This window comes from Corvus brachyrhynchos, unplaced genomic scaffold, assembly GCF_000691975.1.
Source record: "Corvus brachyrhynchos isolate BGI_N302 unplaced genomic scaffold, ASM69197v1 scaffold56, whole genome shotgun sequence".
In the NCBI taxonomy this organism is placed as follows: Eukaryota; Metazoa; Chordata; class Aves; order Passeriformes; family Corvidae; genus Corvus; species Corvus brachyrhynchos.
Window position 1 is genome coordinate 10,379,694 of NW_008238664.1, and position 25,848 is coordinate 10,405,541.

Below are 25,848 nucleotides of genomic sequence, written 5' to 3' on the forward strand. Positions count from 1 at the left end.
CCAGGTGTTTTGTCTATAAAATCCATTCCCTTTTAAAGGCAAAACACATGTTTTTAATGCACACCAGTAAGTGCTTAAACTTGCTACCAGGGCCAGTGGAGGAGCTGATTAGAAACTAGAAAATCTGGGCTCTCTACTTTGCTCTGGCACTGGCATGTTTGGGTGACCTTGAGCAAGTCATCTCCATGGGGTTTTTTGTCTGTAAAGGGAGGGCAGTGACAGAGGCCTCCTTTGTGAAGTATTTTGAGATGTGTTTTGTTGTAAGAGGGGGATGGCTCCTGTAAGGATTTGGAAATACTTAAGGCATTGTTTTTGAGAGCCATTGCTTCTTGATGAGCAATTTAAAAATAGCCTCTGTTTATGTAGTAACTGCAAAATAAAATGCTCTGTGACCTTTTTTTTTTGGCTCTGTAGCAGCTCATTGGCATTTCCCCAGCAAGTACTTAGACTAGTGATGCTGTGGCAGATACAGACTTAAGTGTTATAGAGCAGTTACCAAGTTTTACCAAGTTACTAACGTTGACTTTTTCATTTTAATCATCTCATTAAACTCAAGGTGTTGAAAAAAGGGGGAGAATTCTTACTAAATGGAATACTCTATAGGGGACAGTATTAATGATACTTAATTGATGAAATCAACCCATAAAATGGCATTTGAGGACTTGCTTTATTTTAAAAGGATACTGACTTAAGGCGTGATATAGCTTGTTACACATTTCAAAATCAGCAGAGCCTTGGATAAGTTCAAAGGTTTTAACTGAAACAGAGTTTAGCTGAAAAGAGGATCAGGACGTAGCAAACACCACTGTTAACATACACAGCATAGCGAGAGATGTCAGGGTTGGATGGCTCTGAAACAAATCTCAGATGCTGAGGGGGAATTCCTTGTGATGATTAGCTGCCACTGTGGCTTGGACAGACTCTTTTAGACCTGAAAAAAAGCCTCATCCTGTGCTGATGGGGTTTATTGTGGGTGTCCCCAGTCTGCAGACCTTACTGTGGCTGCCCAGCCTTAAATACACCTGCAAATGCTGTTGAAAGGAATGGGATTGCTGCTGGCAAATTCAGAAAAGTAATTTTCTCTTGTTCTGTGTGAACAATAAAAAAGATCAGGCCAAGAATTTAATTATGCTGGGGCTGGAGAGTGTTGTTTTGGATCTGTTTCATTTTCAGCCTGTTCAATCTATCGTGCATGTATGCTGTCTTTGAGTTCTGACTCTTCCACGTCTCTGTGGATGACCTATCTGCTTAGTTACCCTCCAAGAGCTCTGTGTAAGATTGAGCAATGCCTCTATAAACTTGTGCTATATGAACATCTGGAGGACATGCAAAACACTCGTATCTATTGTTGCAGTGGGTGAGATGTAGCAATGGAGCAGCTGCCCAGGCTGCAGAGGGGGGGATCTGTGGGGAGGAGGGCAAGAGCAGCAGAATGAAAATAATCCAGGAAACGAAGCTGTCAAGCCTGAGTCAGCAGGGATTTCTTCCTATTTAGATGTTCTGTGTCAGTGGGACAGCTTTGTACTGGTAACCTGCTGCTACTCGGTCACATCACAAGATTGTTGCTGTGCTTTGAAGTGGAGTTACTTTTGTGCTGACAAAAGCAGGAGCAGGTGGACTCAAATCAACCAAGGAGAGGCACAGCTCAGCAGTGTTTCTGTTTAATTATACAACTTCTCCAGCCCAGTAAGTGGACTTCCACTTCTTCACATGCTGGCCCTGAGCTCTATATGGTAAATATTAGATAGCTTATGGGGGAGGTTAATTAGAGGCCTCTGATTTCTGAGAGCAGTGAAGGAGAGGTGATTCTCTTCTCCCAAAAACCTCTGATTTGAGTAGATGGCTTGAAGACTGTGCAATATGAACAGGCTCTTGATTGTCATAGGATAAGCCTCTCTCGTCTTTTTCACAACATAAGGTTGGCAGAGAGTGTCTTTTATTATCCTTAACAGGGTTATAGTGAGGGGAGGCTGAGTGGGATGAAAAATAAGCCTTCTTGCACTCTGCAGCTTTGCAGGTTGGAAATAGAGTTGTCAGACTCAAGGCCAGTTAGATGTTGTGGAGCAATTGCTTTGCGTTTAATTTAATTACATTAGACAACCCAAGACAAAAAGTAGTTAATGATGCAGAAGATAATTTTAAGCAGAAGAAGTGATAGCCACTGCCCCCAGCAAGTGGGAAGAGAGAATGAGGGGCTGCTGTCAGGTAGAAGTAGGCATAAGGAAATTTTCATAACAAAAACAGTACTAGTGTGCTTTTATGTTGATTTTTGTTGTGTTTTGGGGTATCCAGCAGAATTTAGAATTTCTGAAGGTATGATTAAGGTATTTCTAGTCTGAACAATGAAAGCACATTTCAGAGGGAATTTTTTTTTTTTTTTGGCAAAGTCATTAGATGCCATTTCACCTTAATATCTAACTTCTGTTTTTATTTCATCTAGGAATAGTTTTGCAAAATTTTTACTGCAACATTTTTCATGTCTGTGAAATCAGCTTGTCTGTAGAGCTTGTGCCAGTACCTCCAGAAAGCTGTTGTAAGCACAGAATTTCCAGTGTGTATTCACAGAAGAGACTAAAAATATCTGTTCTGATGCTTCTCTGAAGCTGAATTTTAGCTGTGAACTGAGGTCCACTCACTAGATAAAGAGCATACTAAGATGAAAATTACCTATTTACCACTTTCAGGATTTTACAGTTCTAAGTTTTATTGGCTGCTCCAGTTTTGTAAGATAAAGGCTGCCTTCTGTTCTAAATACAGAATTTTAAATGAATGCAGTTACGTTAAAATCTCGATTTTCCCTCTTCTTTTCACTGATTATATAATTTAAAATGCTAGAAAATACCCATCCAAAAATGTGTTTGAGTGGTGGTGTTTTGGAAAACATGTTATAAAGCAAGCGTATGCCAAGAAATAATTAGTTCCCATCTTGGGTCTCTGGTTTTATGTTTCCACTGCAATTACTTTGCATGTTAAATCTGATGTCTTCATGTACCAGGGAGAGTGTCTTAGAGTGCCAGCTGTACATTTGCAGATGAGGAAATTATACCCACCTTACCTCTTGTTCCCAGCCTGTAGAGGTGAGTGTGTGGTTTGGGAGCCTTATTTCTGTATAAGCTGTAGGGACTCGTTTTTTATACTGGGAGATTCCCATTGGAGTCTTTTGTGCTGGCCCCAATGAAGATCAAGTTGCAATTGTAAAGCTTTAAGTTGTTGGCTTAATCGTGGAGTCCAAAGAATGCTCTGCCTCAGCAGCATGGCACAGCTCCAGCTTGAGAGACCATCCATCCTCAGGCAGGGCAGGCGGGGGCAACTGGTGCCATATTCGAGACAGGTTCCTCCAGGTTAAACCAAGTTAAACCCAGTATGAGCTCTCTCAGTTCTTTTCAAAATATCTCCTGTTACTTTTTTTTTTCCCCCTCATACAAGCCTCTCACCAGCATAACCCAAGGTGAAGCAAGATTTAACTTTTTTTAAAATGGAATATATATCCACCTAAATATTGCATTGGAATGTCTGGTAGCTACTACAGCACAAGATTTTGAGGGGCATGAAGGATGCGATATTGATGGAGTACAGCAAGAGTAGTGTTGGTGCCATGTCAGGCTTGTCTTAAAAGATCACATGTTAACCAGGGCCTGCTAATGATCAGGCAGAACTCTGAGGAGAGCAGAAAGCTGTGACTGTTCCCATGGCCCAGCCAATCTCGCTTCCCAGAACTCCCTCCCAGCCGGTTCCTCTTCCTGCACCCCAACCTGCTCTTCATGCTTCTCCGTTGGATCCTCCCTTAGGTCTCTGCCAAACAATAAAATGTCAGTGCCAAATGTTTCTCTTCCTGTAATTCTGTCTTTCTCAAAGCTTTCACTAACTGTGACAAGTTCTCTCACTCTTTGTAGCAATTCTACTGCAGAAACATGTTTCATAATTCCCTTTTAATTTTGTGCATAAGGAAAAGATTACAATACACTGAATGGTCTCTGAGGGGCACGCATGAAGCAAGACATCTTATGAAGGCAGGAACAATTGGCTCCTGATCCCTTTTGAATGAAAGAATGAATTTGGGTAGGGCAAGCATATGGGAGTTGAATTATTTCACTCCTACACGAAACTTGTACAACTGAGAAGCTAAATTTGAGTGCTTGCTACATTACATGTAATTAGTTTTCATTAGATCTGCCAGAATGTTAATACTTCATTTAAAAGGTAATTACAAATCAGTATTTGTTGCTTTTATCAATCTAATGTATATTTCTTGGAATGTTTGTGTTTTGGTTTCTTTTCATTTTATTAAGGAGTTCAAAGTCAAAGCTTATAGAGAATAGATGGTTGATGTTTTACTGAGGATATATATGAATCTTTGACAGGGTATTGCACTTTTTGATGAACGAGACTCTCAATCAGGGAATGGAAACTCGAGGGGGATGTTTTGTATAGTCATACATTTGGAGTTAATTTTAGTGAAGTAAAATAGATTTTAAAACTACTAAGACTTTTAATGGATCGAGAGTGCCATCTTGTGGTTGTACTACACGTATGATTGAAAACAGAAAATGCCTATTTGGACATTGAAGGAAGTATGCTATTTTTATTACTAAAAATATTAATCGTAATCAGGTCTTCTGTAATGGACTGCTTGTTTTATTAGCTCACACAGACTAGTTTAGGTGCTCAGACAAATATCTATGATCTTCAAAAGTTTTTGCATCAGCTTAAATGTAAATGACTGGGAGTATGTACTAATTTTTCACTTGCTTGGTTTTTTTCTGGAATAATGTATACAATATATCATTTTTCACTGGAGAAGACCAGTAACCTATCTCTTTGCTGATATAGTTTCATTATGGAAATGCTAGTTTTCACTTTGTTATTACTTCAGCAGATTTAAAAGATGAAGTAGTAGGTCTTTGTAGATTAAGTAGTATATCTGAACAGCAGATTTCCAGGAAAAAGGTGGGGTTTACTACTTGCTGGTGTTGTTTATTTATTTAACAAAACTATCTCTATATTATTTTTTTCTTCATACAGATTATTTAAAGAATCTTTTAGAAGAATCTGCAGACTATAGGGATACTCAAGGTAAATGTCTCTTTAAAGAAATAACAGCTTATATACCAATGTTTCCAGATTTTAAATGCATGCAAAATGCCAAGTCAGTAATAGAAATGTTTTCTATTTAGTTCTAAGTTTCTCAGCAGAGATATTAAAAGATTTCAAGCTTGTGTTTCAAAAAGGTTTGGAGCTGGCAATCATATCAGCTCACCCTTGAGTTGAAACCAAGAGATAAGAGTGAAATTCCACAGGCAGTTTGAGCAGATAGTTTGGGCACTGCCATTGCAAGAGACAGTCCCTTCCATCTGTAGACCTTTTGTAATAGGCAGCCTGCTCTCTCCAGCTACGAGCCCTTCTGGCCTCCTCCTCTCTCTTTGTGCCAGGACAAGCATCCATATGGCAGAAGTGAACAAGATCAAGGAGCTGCCATGGGTAATATTTAACCTGAGGAGTTCTCCAGTTTGACTTGTCAGAAGCTGCACAAACACAAGTGACTTACACAAAGTTGCCTGCATGTGGGGAGAAAGGAGATCAGAGGAAGTGAAAATGAATGGTTGGTGATGAAGAGGACAGGACCACACATTTCATAGTAGTGCAGGATTTAGGTGGTTTAACTTGAGCTTATCAATGCAATGCGCATTCAGGCTGTTTCCTTTTTCAGAGTGTGCCTCAGCAGTACAAAAAGGCTCCCAGTCGATGTTTCCATTTCATTTGCATGAGATCCTGTCACATTTGTGCAAGCCCCTTACCTTTAGAAGGGCTGTGCAGATGTAGTTGATTGAACTTCAGTAAATGAGTGCCTTCTATGTACTGAGCCAAGTTTGCTTTGTCTGCTGGTACAATACCATGAAATATATGAGTAAATTTATTTCTTAGGATATTCAGACATGTTTGAGTATGTTGAAGGTACAAGCCAAAAATATTTCAACTGATGGCTCTTCCAAGAGATAGAGAGGTTCATCTTGCATTTCTTATGGCTGTGAACAAAATAATACTTGGACTGCATATTAAATAGTTGACCACTTGAAAAGAGAGCAACCTAAATATATACTTCACTCTTTTTTTGTGGTTTCTCCAGCTTCTCTGTTTTTTGTAGTTACATCTTTCAGTGTTTTTCTTTCCCTTCTTTTATCAAAGATAGAAGCTGAAGCTAACTTACAACAGCTAAGTGTTAATTTGATATTTGACATATTTGATAGTGCATCTTAGAACCTGGGTAAGAAAAGAAGATCTAGTCTTTACTCACCAAGATCTTTCTTGTAGTAATTAAGCTTAACTTAGTTCTGACTTTGCTTAGTTGTTTAATTCCACTGCGGGGGCTGGGAGTGAAGGGAAGGAGTGGAGAGGGAGACTAGGTTTGGTTGTGATTAGTACTCTTGGAAAAAAACCCAAATAGCACAATTCTTCTTGCTGACCTTCATTTGAATACATTACTTCAGCTAAGTGGTATAAGTGGAATGCTCTTCCCTGCCAAAAAGCACTATGTTTATGCACTTTGACCCTATAGATTATTTTATGTTGTTGTTTAGATTCATTTAGTCTTGGCTGTATAAGTAGTCCTGAGATCCTGGAACTTTCCCTTCAATAGCCAGCAAGTTTTATAATTTTCTCTAAAATTCTTTGATCTTGCTTGAAGTCAATGAATAAAATGTTAAGGTTTTAACAGTAACTGAGAGATGAAGGAAAGTATAACAGAGAATTAGGTAGTCATTCCTATCTTTGTGAATTTAGCTGAATTTCACTTCATTTTCTTCCACGTGGGTGGGAGCTGGGGAGTGTTTTGCCTGAAGCAAACATTTTCTAGTAAGAGACCACCAGCTATTTTTCAGCAGGCTCGCTTGATACCATGACATCTATATCTAAACTTAAATTTCAATCAAATGCTTGGTATGTGTTGTGTATTTTAGCTGTTTCACTCTGTGCTTGCATCACCTTGGTTTGTGACAATCTTGCACAAAAATTCGCCTTCGATTGGCTTAGGAGGAGCTTTTTGTTCACGTCTGTTTACTTTCTTATATAGCTTCATGACCTTCTGAACCTTTCAGTTCAGAAAGCTGTATTTTTTAACATACTTCCTTTCTGAATATGACTCAACAATAAAGGAAGTATATGCATTCTGCAGTACTAACACTTTAATGATTATTTAGGAAAAAACCCTGAGGCTTTGGTTTTACCTGGTTTGGTAGGTTTCTCTGTGGACTTTTAACCAAATGTACTCTTTTTTTGAAGTGATTGACTGTAATTCAATTACTCAGAAGGTGCTAAATGCTTTAGAGACTACATTTTATCAGAACAGTTGTCACACCTTTCAGTTAAGTAAGTGTCTTTTTTCTGCTTAAGTAAATTGCAGGTTTTTGGATAAGATCCTTGTATGGCATGGATCCTTGGACTGAACACTCACTGTATTCACTTAATCATTTTATATAACTGCTTTTTGCACTCACACCTTAGCATATATTACAGTTGAGTTGCTGGTTATTAAATATCAGTACTTAATATAATTGCCTATATTTGGTAACTTTTTTTTCAGATATTTATTTTTCTTCTGGTATTGCAAGTTTGAAATTTAGAAATTTGAATTTTACTGTTATCTTGAGGTGCAGCAAAACTAAAGGCAGAAGAAAGAAATGGCAGAGATTTATGTAATTTTTCTAGGTAGTCTTCCATGACTGGCACTGATGGCATTTGGGGAAAATGGTAAAAACTTAGTCCATACACAGTCTCTGTTAAAATGTTGTTAACTTTTCTGCTGTAAGTAGAGTAAGTAATTTGTTGTGTGAGAAACTGGAATTTAGTTTTGCCGAAACAGTGGACTGTTTCGAGTAGCTGTAAGAAATAATTGACACTGTTGGTTGAAGCAATGACTTGTTAGGGCATACTTACTAAAAACCATGATCCAAAGACTCTGGGATTTATGGGAAGTGCTCCTGAATGCAGTGACTGTACAATAAGGTCCTTCAATCTTGCAATGATGTGGAAATGCAGTATGGTATCTGTGCTTTGCATTACACCAATGCTAATTGGTCTGTATAACCAAAACATGATTCCTTCATCTTTCAGATGCTTTAGCTGTTGTCATAGAAGTTGCAAACCATGCCAATGACATCATGAAGCAAGGAGTAAGTATTTTGCCTTATGAAGCTGGTTGATTAAAGTTTTCTTTCTCTCTCTTTTTTTTCCTTAAAAAAAGTCATGAATGCAAGGGCAAGTACTTACCTTCTGCTTTTTTCCTCCATAGGATAACTTTCAGAAACTCATGCAGATCCAGTACAGTTTAAACGGGCACCATGAGATCGTACAGCCAGGAAGGGTAGGTGCTCCACATGGCCTTCAGCACACTGCAGTGAAAGTGCAGTGAAAGTGATGATGATATGCGAGCAAAGACTGACACTGGAATATACCAAGAAGAAAATTGGTCCATTGCTTCATTATTAGGCTCTAATTGTCAGATAAATACTGCCTCTCAATATGTGTGGGGGTTTTTTTTAGATGTTTATCTGATGGAAACTTAGAATTTTTAGAATATGATTCCTTGCCAGATCTTGCAGGCAGGTTTTTGTCCTCAAGCTTAACCTTGTATTTGTCATGGTTTCAAGTGCAGCATGGAAAACTGTAATGCAGTCATTCACACTCACTCTTAGAGAAACCTAAGGATAAACAGCTTTTCTCAAGAGAGGAGCCTTGAATCCCAAAACTTGTGCAGCACTTCTAGTGTAGTAATAATAATCATAATCATGATAATAGTTATAAAAAAGTCACCTCATTTGCATGCCTTGTGCCCTAAAAAGCTACGTTTTGCATTTCTTGCTTTAATTTCCTAGGTCTTTTTGAAAGAGGGAACACTGATGAAGCTGTCACGGAAGGTCATGCAGCCACGAATGTTTTTTCTGGTGAGATGCTGTGTATGTTGCTATGTGCCTTACACTAGTGTAATTTTAAGTTAAAACATCACACTGCAAACATAACTAATAACTGCAGATAGTAGAAAAAATTACTAATTGTTGCTGTTCTGTTCAGTCAGTTCTAATTTAGAGATATTATCTGTGTCATATGCACTAATTTTAATGGAAAAGCATTTCTCACTAAAATGTATTATTTTGAACAACATTTAAAATCAGAGAGTTTTCATGAGAACACATCTGTGGTACTGTGAAAAGTAACACAATTACTCCATCCCTCTTAGCTGTACCAGATCTTAAAACCTAGAACTCTGGTTGCTGCTACTGCACCCTTCCATCCCTCCTTTCCTTCCTCCAATCTCCCCCCTCCTCTCTCATTCCTCCCCTCTGCCTCCTCTCTCCTTCCCCTTGTAGGAGCCCACGTGCATCCCGAGCAGAGCACTGGGTGGAAGTTAAACACTGGGTTCTCTTCCTGTCTCTGCTACTGCTTTGTTTTGAAACTTCTGTTCATCTCTGAAGTTTCTGTCTCCACTTGAACCTTTTGTTTATCTCTTCTATTTAGACAGTAAAGCAGCTGTTACCCTGTAATTTATGGCATTATTGGTTCACAGTCCTGGCTGAATTCTGTCTTGTAGTCTTGTAGTTCTTCTTACGAAGAAATACTTCCCTATATCAGTTATGGAAATACTCTCAAAAATCTGGTGCTATCTCAAGCTTCACAAACCAGATATTGCTAATTTCAGTGTCTCTATCTTGGATTTTCTTTGTTTTGCTTTATGGGGCAATGGGTTTCTTTGGTTTGGGGTTTTTTTTAGATTTAAATGGTACAGGCTAGCATTTATACCATTAAACACAGTGATTTTTGATTTATCATGCAGTGGATATTTAGTAAGGCTCCTGAAGCATTTGATTATTTTGCAAAGAATTGCATAGCAAAAACTTACAAGACACCTCAGGTTTTGGTATTTGTTTATGTGCAGTATATGAAGTTTGGATCCATGTGTTGAACGGCACAGAAAATAAGAAAGTCTTAGTAACTGTTCAGTAAATGCACTGAACAAATCTGAGTCTGGTAGACTAGGAAATAAACAGTAGATGCACTTCAAACTGGTAAAATTCACAAGGTATGGTTAAGTCTGTCCTTATAAATTGCTAATCCATTCTGCTATCTCCTAGTTTCTGGATTGCTCTGATTTGTTTGAATGGTTAATTCTTATATTCTTTTAAAGTAGTTTGCTATATTATGTACCTGTGTACACGAGAAACATTTTTGTCCCTTTTGACAGTCTGTTCTTTGATATCCGTGCACTGTTTACTCGTGCCAAATGTATATTTACACAAGGAGGCTATAAATAGATGCCTATTGTTATCTACCTATTGTTATACGTGAAAATGTTTCTTGGATTCTAAGTGGAGTAATAGGAAGAAGAGGATGCCCTTCTGGACAGTTATCTCAGTGCTGTAGGAGTTCTGTACTTCCAGTAAGATGCATCTGAAATTATCTGTCTTTTAACAAACTTCAGTCATTAAAAAGCATCCTGTATTACAGTTCAATGATGCCCTGTTGTATACTACTCCAGTTCAGTCAGGAATGTATAAACTCAACAACATGTTGTCGTTGGCTGGAATGAAGGTGAGTCACTATTTAAAGTGAGCCTTTCTCCAAATCTACCTAAACTCAGGCCTTCAAATTTTGAAAACGCAGCGTGTTTACTGCTGGCGAGATATATTAAATATGCTTATGTTCCAGAGCAATCCTACAGGCTTAATGTTCTCTGCATAATGTGGCCTGTGGGATTGCTGTCTAGGTTTCCCTAAACGTTCTGTTGCCACAGGATCATCTTGGCTGCATTTCACCCAGTGTTGTCCTACTCTGGAACAGTCTGCCTGCTTATTTTTTGTATTGTATTTTGTTGAGACTGCCTCACTTCTGCCTTTTCACTGCTTTTTATTGCTCACACCCAGAGATTAGGCATCTTTGCCTGGTAAGATCCTGGTGGATCAGTTCTCTGTGGTTTACAGAGATTTGCTAACTGTGAGGGAAGATACAGGTTTTCTGCCTGAGCCCTTGTGAAGAGCATCAAAGTTAAGCCCTGAGCCCCACTGGCTAATGATAAGGGACATACATGCCATATAATGACTCAGTCACTGACATGACAGTTAATGGGAACAGCAAATCCTTGCCTTGGGAATCACTGTCTCCAGTCCTGTCAGAAAAAATCACCAAGTTCAGTTGCAGTGCAGATCTGGCACTTGGGTCCGAAGTTTTGCAGGCAGAGCTACAAAATCTCTTTTGCCAGCAGATGTCTTGCAGTGGCTCAGACCCACCCTTGACTTTTAAGCCCCCTTATGGTTGAAATTTGGTAGCTTGAAGGATCAACAGGGTAGTGCAGCCCTTGCCCACTCTGGGGTACACCAGTGGGCTGTATCTCATCCTGCAGCAGCAGCAGTGCCTTTTCTTGCCCAATTGCAGGAGGTGCTCATGAGGCAACATGCCTGGGCATGTATGGAAGGTGTCTGACAGCTCCTGAGCTTCGTTCCCCCTGTACATCTCCAGTGTTTGTATAAGAACCAGTGAAATAAAAGGATGGGCTGCATGTAATCTTAGTGTAGCTGGGCCCTCTGGACTGGTATATGATTTCCTATTCCTGAGTATTTTCTCTCCAGTGTACCCTTACTCCGCAATAAAAATGTAAGAGATTTTACAGGAAATAAAATCAAAGCAATGACAAAAGTACCATTTCAGTTTGAATGTGAAGTTTTCTCTCTTGGCTGAAGGTTAAGAAGCCAACCCAGGAAGCGTATCAGAATGAACTGAACATTGAAAGTGTAGAGAGATCCTTCATTCTTTCAGCGAGGTAAGTCTTCCAAATGAACAGTGATTTTAAAACTGTGTGATTTCAAACAGACCACACAAGCTTTTTAGAGCTTGTTTTGCACTTAGTGTAATGAAAAGTTACCCTTGGCTAGAGTGATTACAGAATAGAGGGGATCAGTAAATCAGAGTGAATAAAACCATTGTTTGGTTCCTCTTTTTCACCTTAGCTACACCTTCAGAAACTTTAAGTAAATTGAAATACTACCCTTGCACTGCCTTTCCTTGAGAGGGTTTCAATTCACTTTAGGCTTTGCTTTTCAGTATTTTTTTGTTCTTCTAAAATTGCTGATATGTTCTATGTTACCAAATTCTCTATGTAACAGCAAAAGGATATATGGTCACTAAGCCCAGGCAGATCTGGTCACCTTCACTGAGATGCCTTTAGGCCTGGTTTTGTGGATTGTTGTTTTTATGGTGCTTGAGTTGAAGTTTTATATGTTCTGACATTTGTGGCAGTGCTGATACCAATGAAGAAAGACATGTTTTCTCTTTTATTTAGCAAAGCCGAGCAAGAGCAGACTGCTGCTTTTTGTGTGACCTTGTAAATACTGACATGAGAATGCACAAAGATAGCAGTATCTGTAGCTGAGGGGTAGACCAAGGTTAACATTGTCAAAGAAGCCAAAGGAAGTAGCTCAATTGTCAGAGCAGTAGTTATTTATAACAACACACTTGAAATGAGTAATTCTGTATTTCTTCAACAAATTTAAATGTTTCTTATAGTTCTTCTGCACACTAGGGAAAAAAAATGCATTTCACAGTTTAGGGGATGATTGTGCTCCAGTGTAATATGAACAGGTCTGTGCTGCTTAGGTGCCTTGGTGACTGAATGTCACACAGACACGTGAAGGCATTCAAGGGATGGCAGTAGGCAATGTGGATTTACCTCTGCTTGATTTGAAACAGTGTTTCACTTTTACTCCAGTTGTTTTAAAAGAATTGAAAAAAAATAATTGGAACTTCTGAAAATGTTATCATCTTAACATACAAGCTACCTATTTTCCACAAAACAGGACAGACTAGTCTTTTTGATGAACTGATTAAGTGGTAGATTAAAAGCAACTCCTGGGGAAGATGTGCTGGTCTATAGGGGAAAACCCCTATATATAATTTTCTCATTGAATTTGGCATAGTTTGTGACATGCTTTTGTCTTAACCTTGAAATTGCTGGAATTAACCCCATATTACCAACTAAGGCTGCTACAATTTGTTTTTGTTTTAGTGTTGTTGATGTTGCATCTTTGAGGAGCATTCAGCTCTGTTATTTTTATACTTGCTGGAAGCCATGTGTGTGCAAGAGCCCTAAGTTACACAACAGTGACAGACAGAGGTTGCATTTACATAGCACCAAGGAGGTGCTGGAGGCACCAGATGTAAATGACAGTTTTCAGATTGTTTTCTGTCTGTCACCAGAACTGGGCCTGTTGTGGGGTAGGAGGGAAGCAATTGAAAAACACTGCCAGCAACAGGTGCTTGCTTACATTTTTCCCAATTAACTATGTTGTTCCGATTGATAAATATTCTAAATGAGAAGAGAATTTGTATCTTGTCAACCCAGGCTACATCTTCCTTTGAATGATGCCTCATTCTAACAGCTTATTGGGTCCTATATGGTTAAAAAAAATAAAATCAAAACTGTTCAAGTTAGTTTTAAAGACACTGGAGACAAATTTCATTTCTGTGGGTTTTTTTCAAATAATAAGCATTATGTGGAGTGTACACCAAAGAAGAGATTCTGAAATGATCCTGGGAGCAGAGACAGGGAAGTGAAAAATTGCTAGTAATAAAAAGTAGGCCAGTTAATAACAGAAATATGGATTAATGCCTAGACAAGATTCTTTGTCACTTCAGGTTCACTTTTACTGACTGCATTAGTATTCTGCTTTATCTAGTCTGGGTTGAGGTTTCAGTTTTGCTGGGATATCTGTAGGAATGTGAATTGTTTTTCATAGTACAATGCAGAATTGTACTAGAAACCTCTTCATCAGAAAAACAAGTTTGTGCATCTACAAGATGCAGCACTGTACAGGAGGAAAGCTTTGGTCCTGGAAACACCTGTCATGCCAGCCTGACGTGGTCTGGCCCCTCAGTAAGGCTGGTGAAGAGCTACCCTGGGCAGATAGATACAGCTGCATCTCTTCCTATCCTAGCTAAGGATAGTCAGGCAAGACTGGCTCAGCTGGGAGAGGTGCCCTAAGACTCTGATCCTGGAAACAAGAGGGACATGCTTCTGAGTGTCCTCCTGGGGCCACTGAGCTATTTAGCTCCACTGAGCAGCTGGATATGTGCCCCCAGCACATGCATTTACTAGTAGTAGCTATTGCTGGGGTTCTCTGCAGTCCTTTTGAAGGACTTTTGAAGCTTTCTACTGTTATGTTAAATCTTAAATGAATAAATAAAAATAACAGTGTTTAAAAACCCAAGAAACCTCTGCAATTTTAGTAAACAAAATTTTTTTTTTTTTGGAAGGATGCAACAAATACTGGACCTGCAGCAAGGGAAGTGGTAGGGCTGGGCAGCTGTTGGGGATGGCTGCAGTGACAGCAGAAGAAACTCCCGATTTTCCTGCAGCAAACCATTACATCAGTTACCAGTGGCACCACCTTTGCTCTTAAGTTCTGAAGGATTGTAAACAATCCTAAAGGCTTCCACTGGCAATCCTACCAAGCACGAGCTTCCCAGTGAAATATTAGGGTGTAAGCCTGTAGCTCATTGTGCAAGCTGCTCCGTACAGAGCAGTCCCCACATGATTGGGGGGGGGAGTGGTGGTGCGTAATCTCCAAAACCTGTGCCAGCTTTAAATTTAATTGGCTAATCCAGTTAGAGGAATCTAATTAAATGTAACTGGATTTTGAAAAAGCCAAAGGACTCGATTAGAGTTACGAATATTACGTAGTTAATGCAGACCAGTTGTTCTTTCCTGTTGAGGAAGCAAAGGTAAATAGACTGAACAAAATGTTCCACTCAGAATGTGAGATATTTGGACAGACACTAATGCATTGCTTTGCCCTTGCATGTATCTTATATCTTCTCCTTTTGTTCTGATTTTGTTGCTGTGTGTGCTAGAATTTTTTTTTTGTTTTACTTGTGCCTGTGCGTTTATCTTACCAGATTTGTCCTCTCTGATTCAGCATAGTACTCAGTTTCATCCCGTTCAAACCCCCCATTCAAAGTATTTTCCTTAAAGGTTCAAAGGTGATGAAAGCTTCTAAATTCACCTACAAAACCATTAAATAATAATTGGTGTCAGACCTCATTTGTGTAAGTCGTTGCTTTCCTCTTCCCTAACTTTCCTTTCTATATATTTGTATTCAGTTCCTTGGTTTAAACAAATTAATTTATTTGATACCAATTAAAAAGTGGGGAAGAGAAAAAAATGTTGGGAGTGAATTCTTGTTTAAATTTTAGAAGCCCTTTTTAAGCTGGCATGGCACCTTAAACAGTAGCTGTTCCTCTGCTGCAAAACTGCTTCATCCTTCCTCAGAGCCTTCTCTGTGTTGCACAAGTAGTTGTTCAGCTGTGTGATGAATTTACCTAGTCAGTAAATTGATCCAGAGGAAGGGCAGGCTGATGGCTTGCTTTAATATGGATTTGTTTCCTAATCCAGCCCACTGCATAACTCTGTATGTTCTGGCACAAGGGTGAAAATAAGACCTAGTGGCTGAGAGAAAGGATAGTAGGCTGCCCTTTACAGCAGGAACAGCGTGGATTTATGAAAATGGTGTTGTGCCCACGGCCAGAGGAGGTGCTTTGGCACTGCACATAATCCAGTATAGCTGCAAGGTCCTGCTGTGCCAGGTACTGCTTGTGCTCTCTGCTCCTCCTGCCGTGCCACTTCAGCCTAATGCTTTCCTTGCACTTGATTAGTGATCCACCAGCTGGGGGATAAACAGATGGAGTAAGCTTATCTGTTTATCTCTTTGAGTTAGCTCATCCAATGGAGACATTTTGGAAAAAAAAAAAAAAATTTGAAAGTAGCATGACCTGGTAGGAGCAAATAGTTAGGAGCACAAGGCAGAAGAAGAGTCAGTGTGTTTTTATCTGACAGAAGCTTGGAGTTTCACAGGATTGGGTACAACAAACTGCACTCTGACACAGAAGGAAGTGGGCAGAAAAAAGGTTTGTTGAAATTTCAGGTTGCTTTCAAGAGGAAAGGCCCATGCCTTTGTTCTGGGAGCATCATTTAAACAAGTGTTATCCAGGCTATTCAAGGGTGGGGGAGGAGGGAGAAGCAATGAGAGACAAGCCTTGAAATAATCACAGAGATTTTGGAAGGAGGAAAGGGAAGGAGGGAATCCACATGACAGCAACAGACACAGAAATCTTTTTTAGTATTAGTCAACATAAATAACACCGTGCCAAAGGTTAAAAAATAACGCCAGTTTCAGTAGGAGTTGTAGATGGTCTATAAGCTGAACTTGCAAAAGAGTTACTCCAGTGTACAATAAAGTTAATGGAATTCTAATCAACACTTGCTTCTTAGTTTTAAATGTTAATAATAATAAATTGCTTTTGTCGGTTTTTTACTCCAACAGTTCTGCTACAGAAAGAGATGAGTGGTTAGAAGCTATCTCCAAGTCGATTGAAGAATATACAAAAAAGAGAATCACATTTAATCCAAGCAAAAGCCTTGAAGAGGTATATCCCACCATTATTGTTGGTTTGTTCCCTGTTTGAATATAAAATATCCTCACAGGTGTTTAGAGAAACGAGGTATTTCATGACAAGTAATAAAGCACGATGGTAAATAATTGAACAGATGGTAGAACAGAATATTTCATAATGTTATCTACTTCATAAATTTAAAATTTTCTTCAAAAAAACCCAAATCAGCAATCACAGTTCTCTATGTAGCCTTGTGCACAGAAAGATGAAATTAAAAGTTTTTAAAATAAAGCAGCTATTGATCCCAGTAGGCTGGTAAAGCTTGAAAGTCAGTAAATGCATCTCTGTTGTCAGGCTTGCATTATAATGGTCACTGATGAAATAGCAGATAACATTTAAGACCATGACAATGTATCAAAGAAGGCTTTCCAGCACCATTAGCATTATCCTATAATCACTGATGAATCCTAGTCTTATTTCTCCTCACTGAATGTAATGGTATTGTGCCTATGTTCTCTCAGGCAGATCCAGAGAAACAGGAAGAAGATAGCCCTCTGGGATCAAAGGCTCCCATCTGGATCCCTGACACGAGAGCCACCATGTGCATGATCTGTACGAGTGAATTCACGCTGACATGGAGAAGGCACCACTGCAGGGCATGTGGAAAGGTTGGGTATTTTGTGGTTACCTTTTCTGTCAGTCATTCATGTTCCTTGTGTGACATTCAGGTGGAGCCTCATCACCCCAACTACTCTTCTAAGCAGCTCTGTACTCTGACATAATTATGTGGGTTAGAACCAACATGTTCAGGTTGGTGGTTTGGGGGCTGGGGTTTGGATTTTTTGGACAGGTGTTATGACAGACCACTATTCAACCTTCAACATGCTACATGTTATTTATTTTGCATTCCAGAATGCTATTTAGGGTTGCTTTTGCAATTCCATAATACCCACAAATGTTAGCTGAAATGAAGAAATATCTTCCTCACTAATATTCATAAGATAAATAATGATTTTCTATTTTAAGTTAGTACCAGTCTTGTTTTATATTTTACACTTATGAAAACTATATATAATAAACGTTGTCTTTCTTGCTTAATCCAGTGAGAATACAAAATTAGAGTGCAATGCAGTTGAGACACCTGTGTTGTAAAGAAATCATCAAAAGAGCAATGGCTTTTTAGCTATTTCAGAAAGTTGTGGTTGAAACAGTTCAGTAACACAGTAGGCTTGTTCTGGTTTTTATGCATCATTAATGTTGGTTTATTGATTCATAATTCACTGATTTTTTTTTTCTTAATATTTAAATTTTTATAATTTAGAGGAGGAAAGGACAGCATGTTGAACATAAAGACACAGGAAAAAAGCCAAGATCTTAAAACATTTTCACTGTGAAATAGTGCCTATTTCAGGTTTTTATGGGCTTAACAGTGATGAAGTGAATGTCTTTGAGAATCTGGTGATTTACAGGTGCACATCATGTACAATAATGCTTTTATCTGTTTCTGTCTGTTTCCAGATTGTCTGTCAAGCTTGTTCATCAAACAAACATGGCTTAGACTATATGAAAAACCAGCCAGCAAGAGTATGTGATCATTGCTTCAGGGAGCTACAAAAGCAAGGTAAAGAAAATCTTCACAAACTGTCTTACTAACACGGTATGTCTGCATCTCATCTTTACTGCTGGGTTCAAGTGCTTAATTCTGCTTGTGCCTGAGAAATGATAGGCATCTAGATTCTAAGATGCCAAACAAGTTTCTGTGGAGCAAGCTAGGAAATGAATTTGCAATGCATTGGCTCTTCCTTTCCAGAAACATGTATGCCTTTACCCTGTGGTAATGACATGTGGTAATTATGCTGCTTTCCTTTTTAACGAGTGTTACATTGCTTTTCATTAATCACAGGGTGCAAGTGTACATTAGACTCCTTGCAGCTTATCCTGACCTCCCCCAGTGGGTTCATGTGTATTTTTATGCTCTGTACCTTGTATATCTGTAAACTTCATTTTTGCCAGCTAAGCTGCTGAGGTGGCTGAAGGTCCGGGGCTCTGTAAAGACATAGACCTTAATCTTTCCGAAGCTGAGTCTCTTCAGTTCTAAAAAATGGCCTCAAGCCACTCTCAAGCCTCAGCTCATATGGAATTCAAGGATTTGGCATATCTGTACCTCAGTTCTGAAAGCAAACTCCTAACCGTTGCCTACTGAACACTGGCAACATGGATTCAACATAAAACACCACAGCTAGAGCAGTTTCATTGAAACACTTTCAGATAATGTGGTGCCTAGTGGAAAGCAATGGCTGGACAGCCTAATGGTAATAACATTTGCTTAGAGAGGAGGTCCAGGGTCAGTATCCTCATCCTGAGAAAACTCTTATGTGTCTCTTTCACGGAGCTTCATATCACTATGCAGAAGCAAATGTAAAATCAGTGGAAGCACCTCCCAGTGAGATGGGAATCCAGTCCCATCTCACAGGACTTGCTGTGAATTAAGTTGAAATACTTGAGTATAAAGTACACAAATGAGCTGTGAACAGACTGAAAGAGCTCGCTGCCCTTCCCTTGGCAGAGGCTCCAGTGGTATCTAGGCTCTAGGGTATCAGGAAATCTGTAGTGCCCGGAGAAATAATAAAGCTATGGATCCCAGCATGCCGGGGGTGACATTTCTCATGGGGATGCAGAAAGAAGCGTGGATAACCCTGGAAATGACAGCGTGAGTCTGCGGTGAGGGGGAAGGCCGTTGTCTGAACCACCTGCAGGTGTGTGCGCTGGGCACTAGAGGCTGCTGTGCTGCAGGCAATTGCAGCTGCCTTTAGCTGAGAAAAGGGCTGGGGAGCAGCTGCAGTACAGCTGGCAAACCCATTGCTCTCCTGCTCTGCTCATTATTTCAGAGGCTCACTGAGTTCAGGAACAACTCTAGAAGTAGTCTTTATGAAACCACCAGGTATCCAGGTGCAGCTGTAAAAAAAGTGGTGGGTGTTACTAGAAAAAGGGGTTTTGAAGAAGTGAAGTGTTGCAGAGGTCTTCCAAGAGAGATGAAGTAACTGCTGTGGCAGTGGAGAAGGCACGTTCTGGGAGATGGGAACGCTTCAGAAGTGTGTGTGTGCTGGAAGAGGAACATCCCTATTGAATAAGGTTGAGAAGTTAACAGATGTAGAGAATTGAAAGACAAAGTACAGACAGCAGAGGACAGCTGTAAAATTTGGATGTGATTTTTAAGACTTATTTTTATGAGCAAAGGCAGTTCAACAACAAGAAAACAGACTTGGAAAACAAACAAGATCAATTGTTTAGTTTTAAACTTCTTGTGGTTTTTTAGTATGATTGTGATTTGGGGAATTCTAACTTGTGGTGTTGATGATAACACTGAAAAGTTAATTCAGTGCTGAATTTAACACGATTAGGTGTTACTATTGCAGCACTGTAATCTGAATAAAAATGCCAGCTGTTTCTAAGAAGAAAAGTCCAAGAATGAATTGCCTCTGTTTAGTCATCTGTGACATGAAATCAATATATTCATTCTGTGCATTTTAGATAACCAGTGCACTCCTAAGAGCGGATCCCCAGTCAACCATAAATCTCCATCAAGTGCCTTGTCTACAGTATTACAAAGTATTCCCTCTGGAAGAAAGCAGAAAAAAATTCCTGCAGCCCTCAAAGAAGTAAGTGTTTTATTGGTCAAAAGTGGTGCTTTTTTGGTATTATATCATCAATATTAAGAGTAGAAAAAAAGTTATTTTAACCATCTTACCTAGAATCAAAAGTCAAAATGTGTCTCTAACTGTGGTTTAGGCCTTAGTTTTAAATAGGCTGGGACATGCAGTGTGTAACATGCATAAACACCCGTGAGACTATGATTCAGAGATATAGTTGAAATTGTAATTTCTTTCTTGCACAATTCAGGGAAACACAGAAAGCTGTGTTTCCCTGAATTGTGATTTACCTCTGTACCAACAGTCAATGACAGGACTCCTACACCAACTCGGCTCTTGGTTTATGATTAGAAAAGGTAGAGTGAAACCCTGCTTACTGTAGGTCTTGGGAGTGGGAAGTGATTTTTCTCAGCATCAGGTTTGCTGATGACACCAAGCTGTGTGTTGCAGTTGACACACTGGAGGGAAGGGATGCCATCCAGAGGGACCTGGATAGGCATGTAAGGTGGGTCTATGTGAACCTCATGAAATTCAACAAGGCCAAGCACAAGGTCCTGCTTGTTTGTCAGGGAAATCCCAAGCACAAATACAGGCTGAGTGGAGAATGGATTGAGGTTAGCCCTAGGGAGAAAGACCTGGGAGTGTTCGTGGGTGAAAAGATCAACGTAACTCAGCAATGCGCACTTGCAGGCCAGAAAACCAACTGCGTCCTGGGCTGCATCCAAAGCAGCATGGCCAGCAGGGCAAGGGAAGTGATTCTGCCCCTCTACTCCACTCTGGTGAGACCCCACCTGCAGTACAGCTCTGGGGTCCCCAACATAATAAGGACATGGACCTGTTGGAACAAGTCCAGAGGAGGGCTGCTAAGTTGAGGGAGGGCTGCAGCACCTCTCCTAATACAACTGTCTGAGAGACTTGGGATTGTTCAGTCTGGAAAAGAGAAGGCTCCAGGGAGATTTTGGAGCAGCCTTCCAGTACCGGAAGAGAGGCCTACAAGAAAGCTGGAGAGGGACCTATTACAAGGGCATGTAGTGATAGGACATGGGGGACCCCTCATAAGTTGAACCGAGGGTAAGTTTAGATTAGATATTAGGAAGAAATTCTTTACTGTAAGGGTGGTGAGGAACTGGAACAGGTTACCCAAAAAGGTTGTGGACTCTCCATCCCTGGCAGTGTTCAAGACCAGACTAGATGGGGCATTGAGCCATCTATTGTGGATGCTAAAGAGCAGGAGCAGAGGAATTTTCCAGCTGCTGAAGCATTTAGTGAAGTTTTCCTTTCTCATGCTTTAGCTGAGAAACAGTGGAAGACGGTTCTGTAAACCAGCTCTCTATCTCACACCTGCACAGACTTGTTTTGGTTCGCTGGGAAAATATTTTGGAAATGGGTGTTATGCCATTCAGCCAGTCCCTCTGGGAGGTGGATGGTCAAGCATCCAATGGTTTTATGCCATCCTTGCAAACAAAGCTATATAAGCTGAATTATATAATTAAATAGAGCCATTTCTGGCCTTTGAACCCCATCCTGGACTTGTGTAGTTTCTCGCCGTCCCTGGGGACAACAGCGACAATCTATGGCCTAGGGAAAGGTGTCCCTGCCCATGACAGGGGAGTTGGAATGAGATGATCTTTAAGGTCCCTTCCAACCCAAACCACCCGGTGGTTCTATGATTCTTCTTATATGAGAATGTGTGTTCTCCAGCTGTACATGCTGCTCAGTGTTGCAGCTCTCTCTTGTCCTGTTGCATCCAATTTAAGTTCCAACCTTTAGTGACTGTGGAAACCTCTCTTCCAGACCAGATAGATGGTAGCAAACAAAATAATTTTTCTTTCATCCATCTGAGTTAGTGAGCAACATTAACCTGAGGTCAGGGAAGAATTTGAGTCTCTGCCAGGCAGGGCTCTGGAAATCTGTTAAAAAAAAAAAGCCGTACTGTGAAAACTTGTACTCTTAACGGTTTGTTGATTCGTTTTGTTTTTCCTCTTCAGGTTTCAGCAAATACAGAAGACTCTACAATGAGTGGCTACCTACACAGATCTAAGGGCAGTAAGAAACCATGGAAACACCTATGGTTTGTTATAAAAAATAAGGTGCTATATACATATGCTGCTAGTGAGGTAAGAGACTACATATTAGAAATAAAATATCCAATAATAATACTGTCTTTGTAACAAAGTTGTTTATTCTTATGATCTAGAAACAAGCTATAAAATTAGATCACCTTACAGTGATCTGATTGTGGTGCAGTATTTTGAAAAGGCCCTTGATACCATAGTACATTGATATAGCTATGCTGTGTCTGATTCCAGACCTAGCTTTGAGTACCTCTGCACTGCACACCATAGCTCAGATGTATGTATGTTCTGAGTCAGCTGAATACATGGGGGATCTGGTTGGATGCATCACAATGTACTTGTGGCAAAGCCAACATTATAAAGGCATCTTGAACTATCTTGTTCTGCAGTTCCATAAGGTATTTTGAATGCTTGGCAAAGGACTAAACTAAATCTCTTTACTTCTCCTCATACTGTTGTCTTCAGCCTGGAGTATTTATATGATATAAAAGAAACGCATCTTATGTAATGGCATTTGCTTTTTTATTTAGAATGTGTAGCCCTATTGCAGTGTGGAGTAATCTCTAACATAGATGTATATTTTAATATGTATATAAATACATGTATATATGTTTGTGTCTATATATATACACAGACATATATATATATAGTCTGCACATCCCAGCATGTGCTGAGGACGTAGTTTTATTGCATCTTGGAACGTTTCGTAACGTATATGTAAGTATTGTAGCACTGACAGATCTTGGGCTTCAGGTTTTTGTATTGTTTGTTATAGTTTACTACTAGCTTTCAAGAGCAAGATATCCAAAGCATCTGTTTTAAGGTATTGCTATCCCTCACTTTCTTTCAAAATGTAAGGCCCAACCCATCCTGGCCATGCAAGGATTTATCCTTCTTCACCCCACGACACCCCCCATTCTAGTTATTTCCTGGTTTGTGCTCAGATCTTTTTCCTGGGTTGTTCCTGCCAACCTTTATTTTAGAACTTCTGAATTATGTCCAAAACCTGTGATGTTATTTCCACTACAGCATTGGCAGTACTAAAAAAGCCCAACCCAAGTAGCTCTAAAAGTAGCTTCAATAATTATGTAGAAAACAATTACTTTTACATCAATTAGAAAATTATTTCAGAGCATTGTGTGTGTCTCTTCTGGCCGTTGCAGAGACATTAGCAGAGGTAAAGACAGACCAGTCTGTGACAGTTACCTTAAATTTTCTTTTCCTTGGCTTCCTCTGAGGTATCAACCTTACAGAGTAGCTTCAGTTTGCAGTTCAATCACTAAACTAACTCTTTCCTATTTTCTTAAATTGAGGAATATCTGTCCTTAGTTTTCATCTTCGTGAGCCACTGCAGGAGACATTATTTAGAGACTCTTAAGGGAAGGTGCAGTGTTGCCTTAGCCACTTAAAGCTACTTCTATTAGTTCCAAGTGATAGAAAGATCAATAGTAAAACAATCACCTGTTAGTGGTACGAAGACCTGAGACAGTAAAACAGATTGCTCAGTCTTACTTGACTCTTTTCCAGTATCAAGAAATGCTGCTGTCATGGAACACTTTTGTTTCACTGTACCAAAATCTTTACCTGATGTGTCAGTGTTTATGTACATTTTGGGGGGGTTTTAGCTACTTTTTTTTTTTTCTTCTGTTTATGAGCATTGCAGGACCTTGCCTAGTTACAAAACACTGTTTTGGAATTTGTACAGGATAAAATCCTTTTTTTTTCATTTCCCAAAATGTTGTGTATTGTATTTATTAATAAAAAGACAAGAGTATTTAAAAAAAAGAAGTAACTGAGATAAACAAGGAAGAGTCTTTTCTAGTTGACCATTTGCGAACACTCAGCAACCTTGTTTTCCCCTATCCTGTTAATTTCCAGCAAGGAAAGTGAGGTAAGTTTAGCCATTCAAAGTATTTGGATCTTGACTTCAGTGTTTGAAGACAGAGGTTGCTTCTGTAGCTCCTCTTTAATACCGTCCCCACCCGGCTCCATGGGGTCCCACGTGCCCCCACAGATGCACGGGTGGGCTCAGTATTACAGTCGGTAGCAAAAAGCCAAGAAGGGCATTTGTGTGCGTTCCAGCAGGAGCATTTATTGCTGCTGCACTGTCAAGAGGGTGCAGAGGCAAACACAAACATGATCCCAAAGCTCCCAGTTTTATCCGGGGGCGGGGAAAAGGCAGGACTAGGGAACAGGGACCAATGGGGAGCTCTGGGGGAGTGAGGAGGGGTAGAGGGCAACAGCCAACTGGGGAATCCAAACTGGGATAGATTAATGTAACGGAACAAGCATCCCGGGAGAAGCCTTTCTGGTCACCCTAACGTGACGTGGTTCTTGTGGTACTAGGGACTTGTCTTACTGAGAACTCTTTGTCCCTTGTAATTTTTGTTCACCGGCCACCACACTCCTTTTAGCATACTCAGTGCAGTTAATAGCATCCCACTTGACTTCGGAGCTTGCTGGAGAGAGCACTGGGCTTGATGGGCCTCTGGTCTGCTGCCAGGTGGGAGCTAATCTGGTGATACAAGAAGTCCTTGCCAGGCAGAATGAGGAGACCATGCAGTAAAAGCCAAGGTAGATGTTATCAGGGAAATGAGAAGAGCATCAGCGATGTTGAAGTCTATGAGGTTTTATTTTCCTGTCCCCTGACTCATGCATGGAGAATATAAAAAGTGGAATTTTGTGTGTGTCTATTTATAACAATTTGTTGTATTATCTGCTGCAGTGGTACGGTGTATGAAGTCTAAATACATGCCTTAGTATGTCTTACAAGCTCTAATGTTGTTGTTTTTCCTTTTTTTTCCCTGTTACATAGGATGTGGCAGCATTAGAGAGCCAGCCTTTACTTGGATTCACAGTCAGTGAAGTAAAAGGTGAAAACTCAGAGTCTAGAGTGTTCCATTTACTGCACAAAAACACTTTATTTTACATATTCAAGGCAGATGATCCCCATTCAGCTCAAAAGTAAGAAACTATTTGAATTAATTTCTGTTACATATTTCTAGAAAATTCAGAAGTGGTGAATGTTAATATTCACACATTAACATATGTATAAAAGATCCTTATATAATAAGTAAATGAAAGTTTTAAATTACTTAAACATAAGGTTCTGGTTTTATTAGGGTTCTGAAATGAAGAAAGCAGACTCTCCTCTGCTTAAGACTGAATGTAGGAGAATGAGAAAGTCAAAGATAAAATAAAAAATCTTTTTCCTAGCCCATTCCTCTAACCCTGGTCTACTCAAGTGAAAATTGAATGTTACCTTTGGAGAAATCCAGAAAATGTTTTTAACAATTAACAGATATGTTCCTTTTTTTATTTTCACCTGTTAATATTAGTTATTTTAATCAATATATGGCAGTGAAAAATAAAGCAAACACTAAAACTTGGGGGCTGAGGTCTGAAGTGTGTGTGCAGATGCCTGTGAGCACCTAGGCATGCTTAATGCACTCAGACCAATAGCTTGAATTCAAAGACCATTCAAAAAAGCTGTTTCGTTTCAAGTCCTGCCTGAACTTGGAGCCATATTTACCAAGTTATGTATTGTGTCTGTTTCATATAAAATAACCTAGAAGCTTTATCTGTAGAAAACATTCCTTAAGCGATTCATAAAGTAAACTAGAAATGAGCATAGAAGGAATACATGTAAGCTATCTTCCCTATATGCCTAATTTATCTGACTGATTTCACTGCAG

The 25,848-nt window shown here is 39.6% G+C and overlaps 1 protein-coding gene across 1 annotated transcript in view; it reads left to right on the top strand.

Moving 5' to 3' along the window:
* The window catches only part of FGD6 (FYVE, RhoGEF and PH domain containing 6), a gene marked incomplete at its 5' end in the record, with an annotated part of 63,909 nt that overhangs the window by 33,168 nt on the left and 4,893 nt on the right, over nt 1–25,848 (top strand). Inside the window, 12 exons of the mRNA XM_017737755.1 lie at nt 5,023–5,073; nt 8,107–8,165; nt 8,285–8,356; nt 8,868–8,936; nt 10,495–10,578; nt 11,724–11,803; nt 16,359–16,461; nt 16,950–17,096; nt 17,947–18,049; nt 19,960–20,087; nt 22,067–22,195; nt 24,969–25,117. Of these exons, the coding sequence (XP_017593244.1) occupies nt 5,023–5,073; nt 8,107–8,165; nt 8,285–8,356; nt 8,868–8,936; nt 10,495–10,578; nt 11,724–11,803; nt 16,359–16,461; nt 16,950–17,096; nt 17,947–18,049; nt 19,960–20,087; nt 22,067–22,195; nt 24,969–25,117 (1,174 nt within the window). The remainder of the gene's footprint in view (nt 1–5,022; nt 5,074–8,106; nt 8,166–8,284; nt 8,357–8,867; nt 8,937–10,494; nt 10,579–11,723; nt 11,804–16,358; nt 16,462–16,949; nt 17,097–17,946; nt 18,050–19,959; nt 20,088–22,066; nt 22,196–24,968; nt 25,118–25,848) is intronic.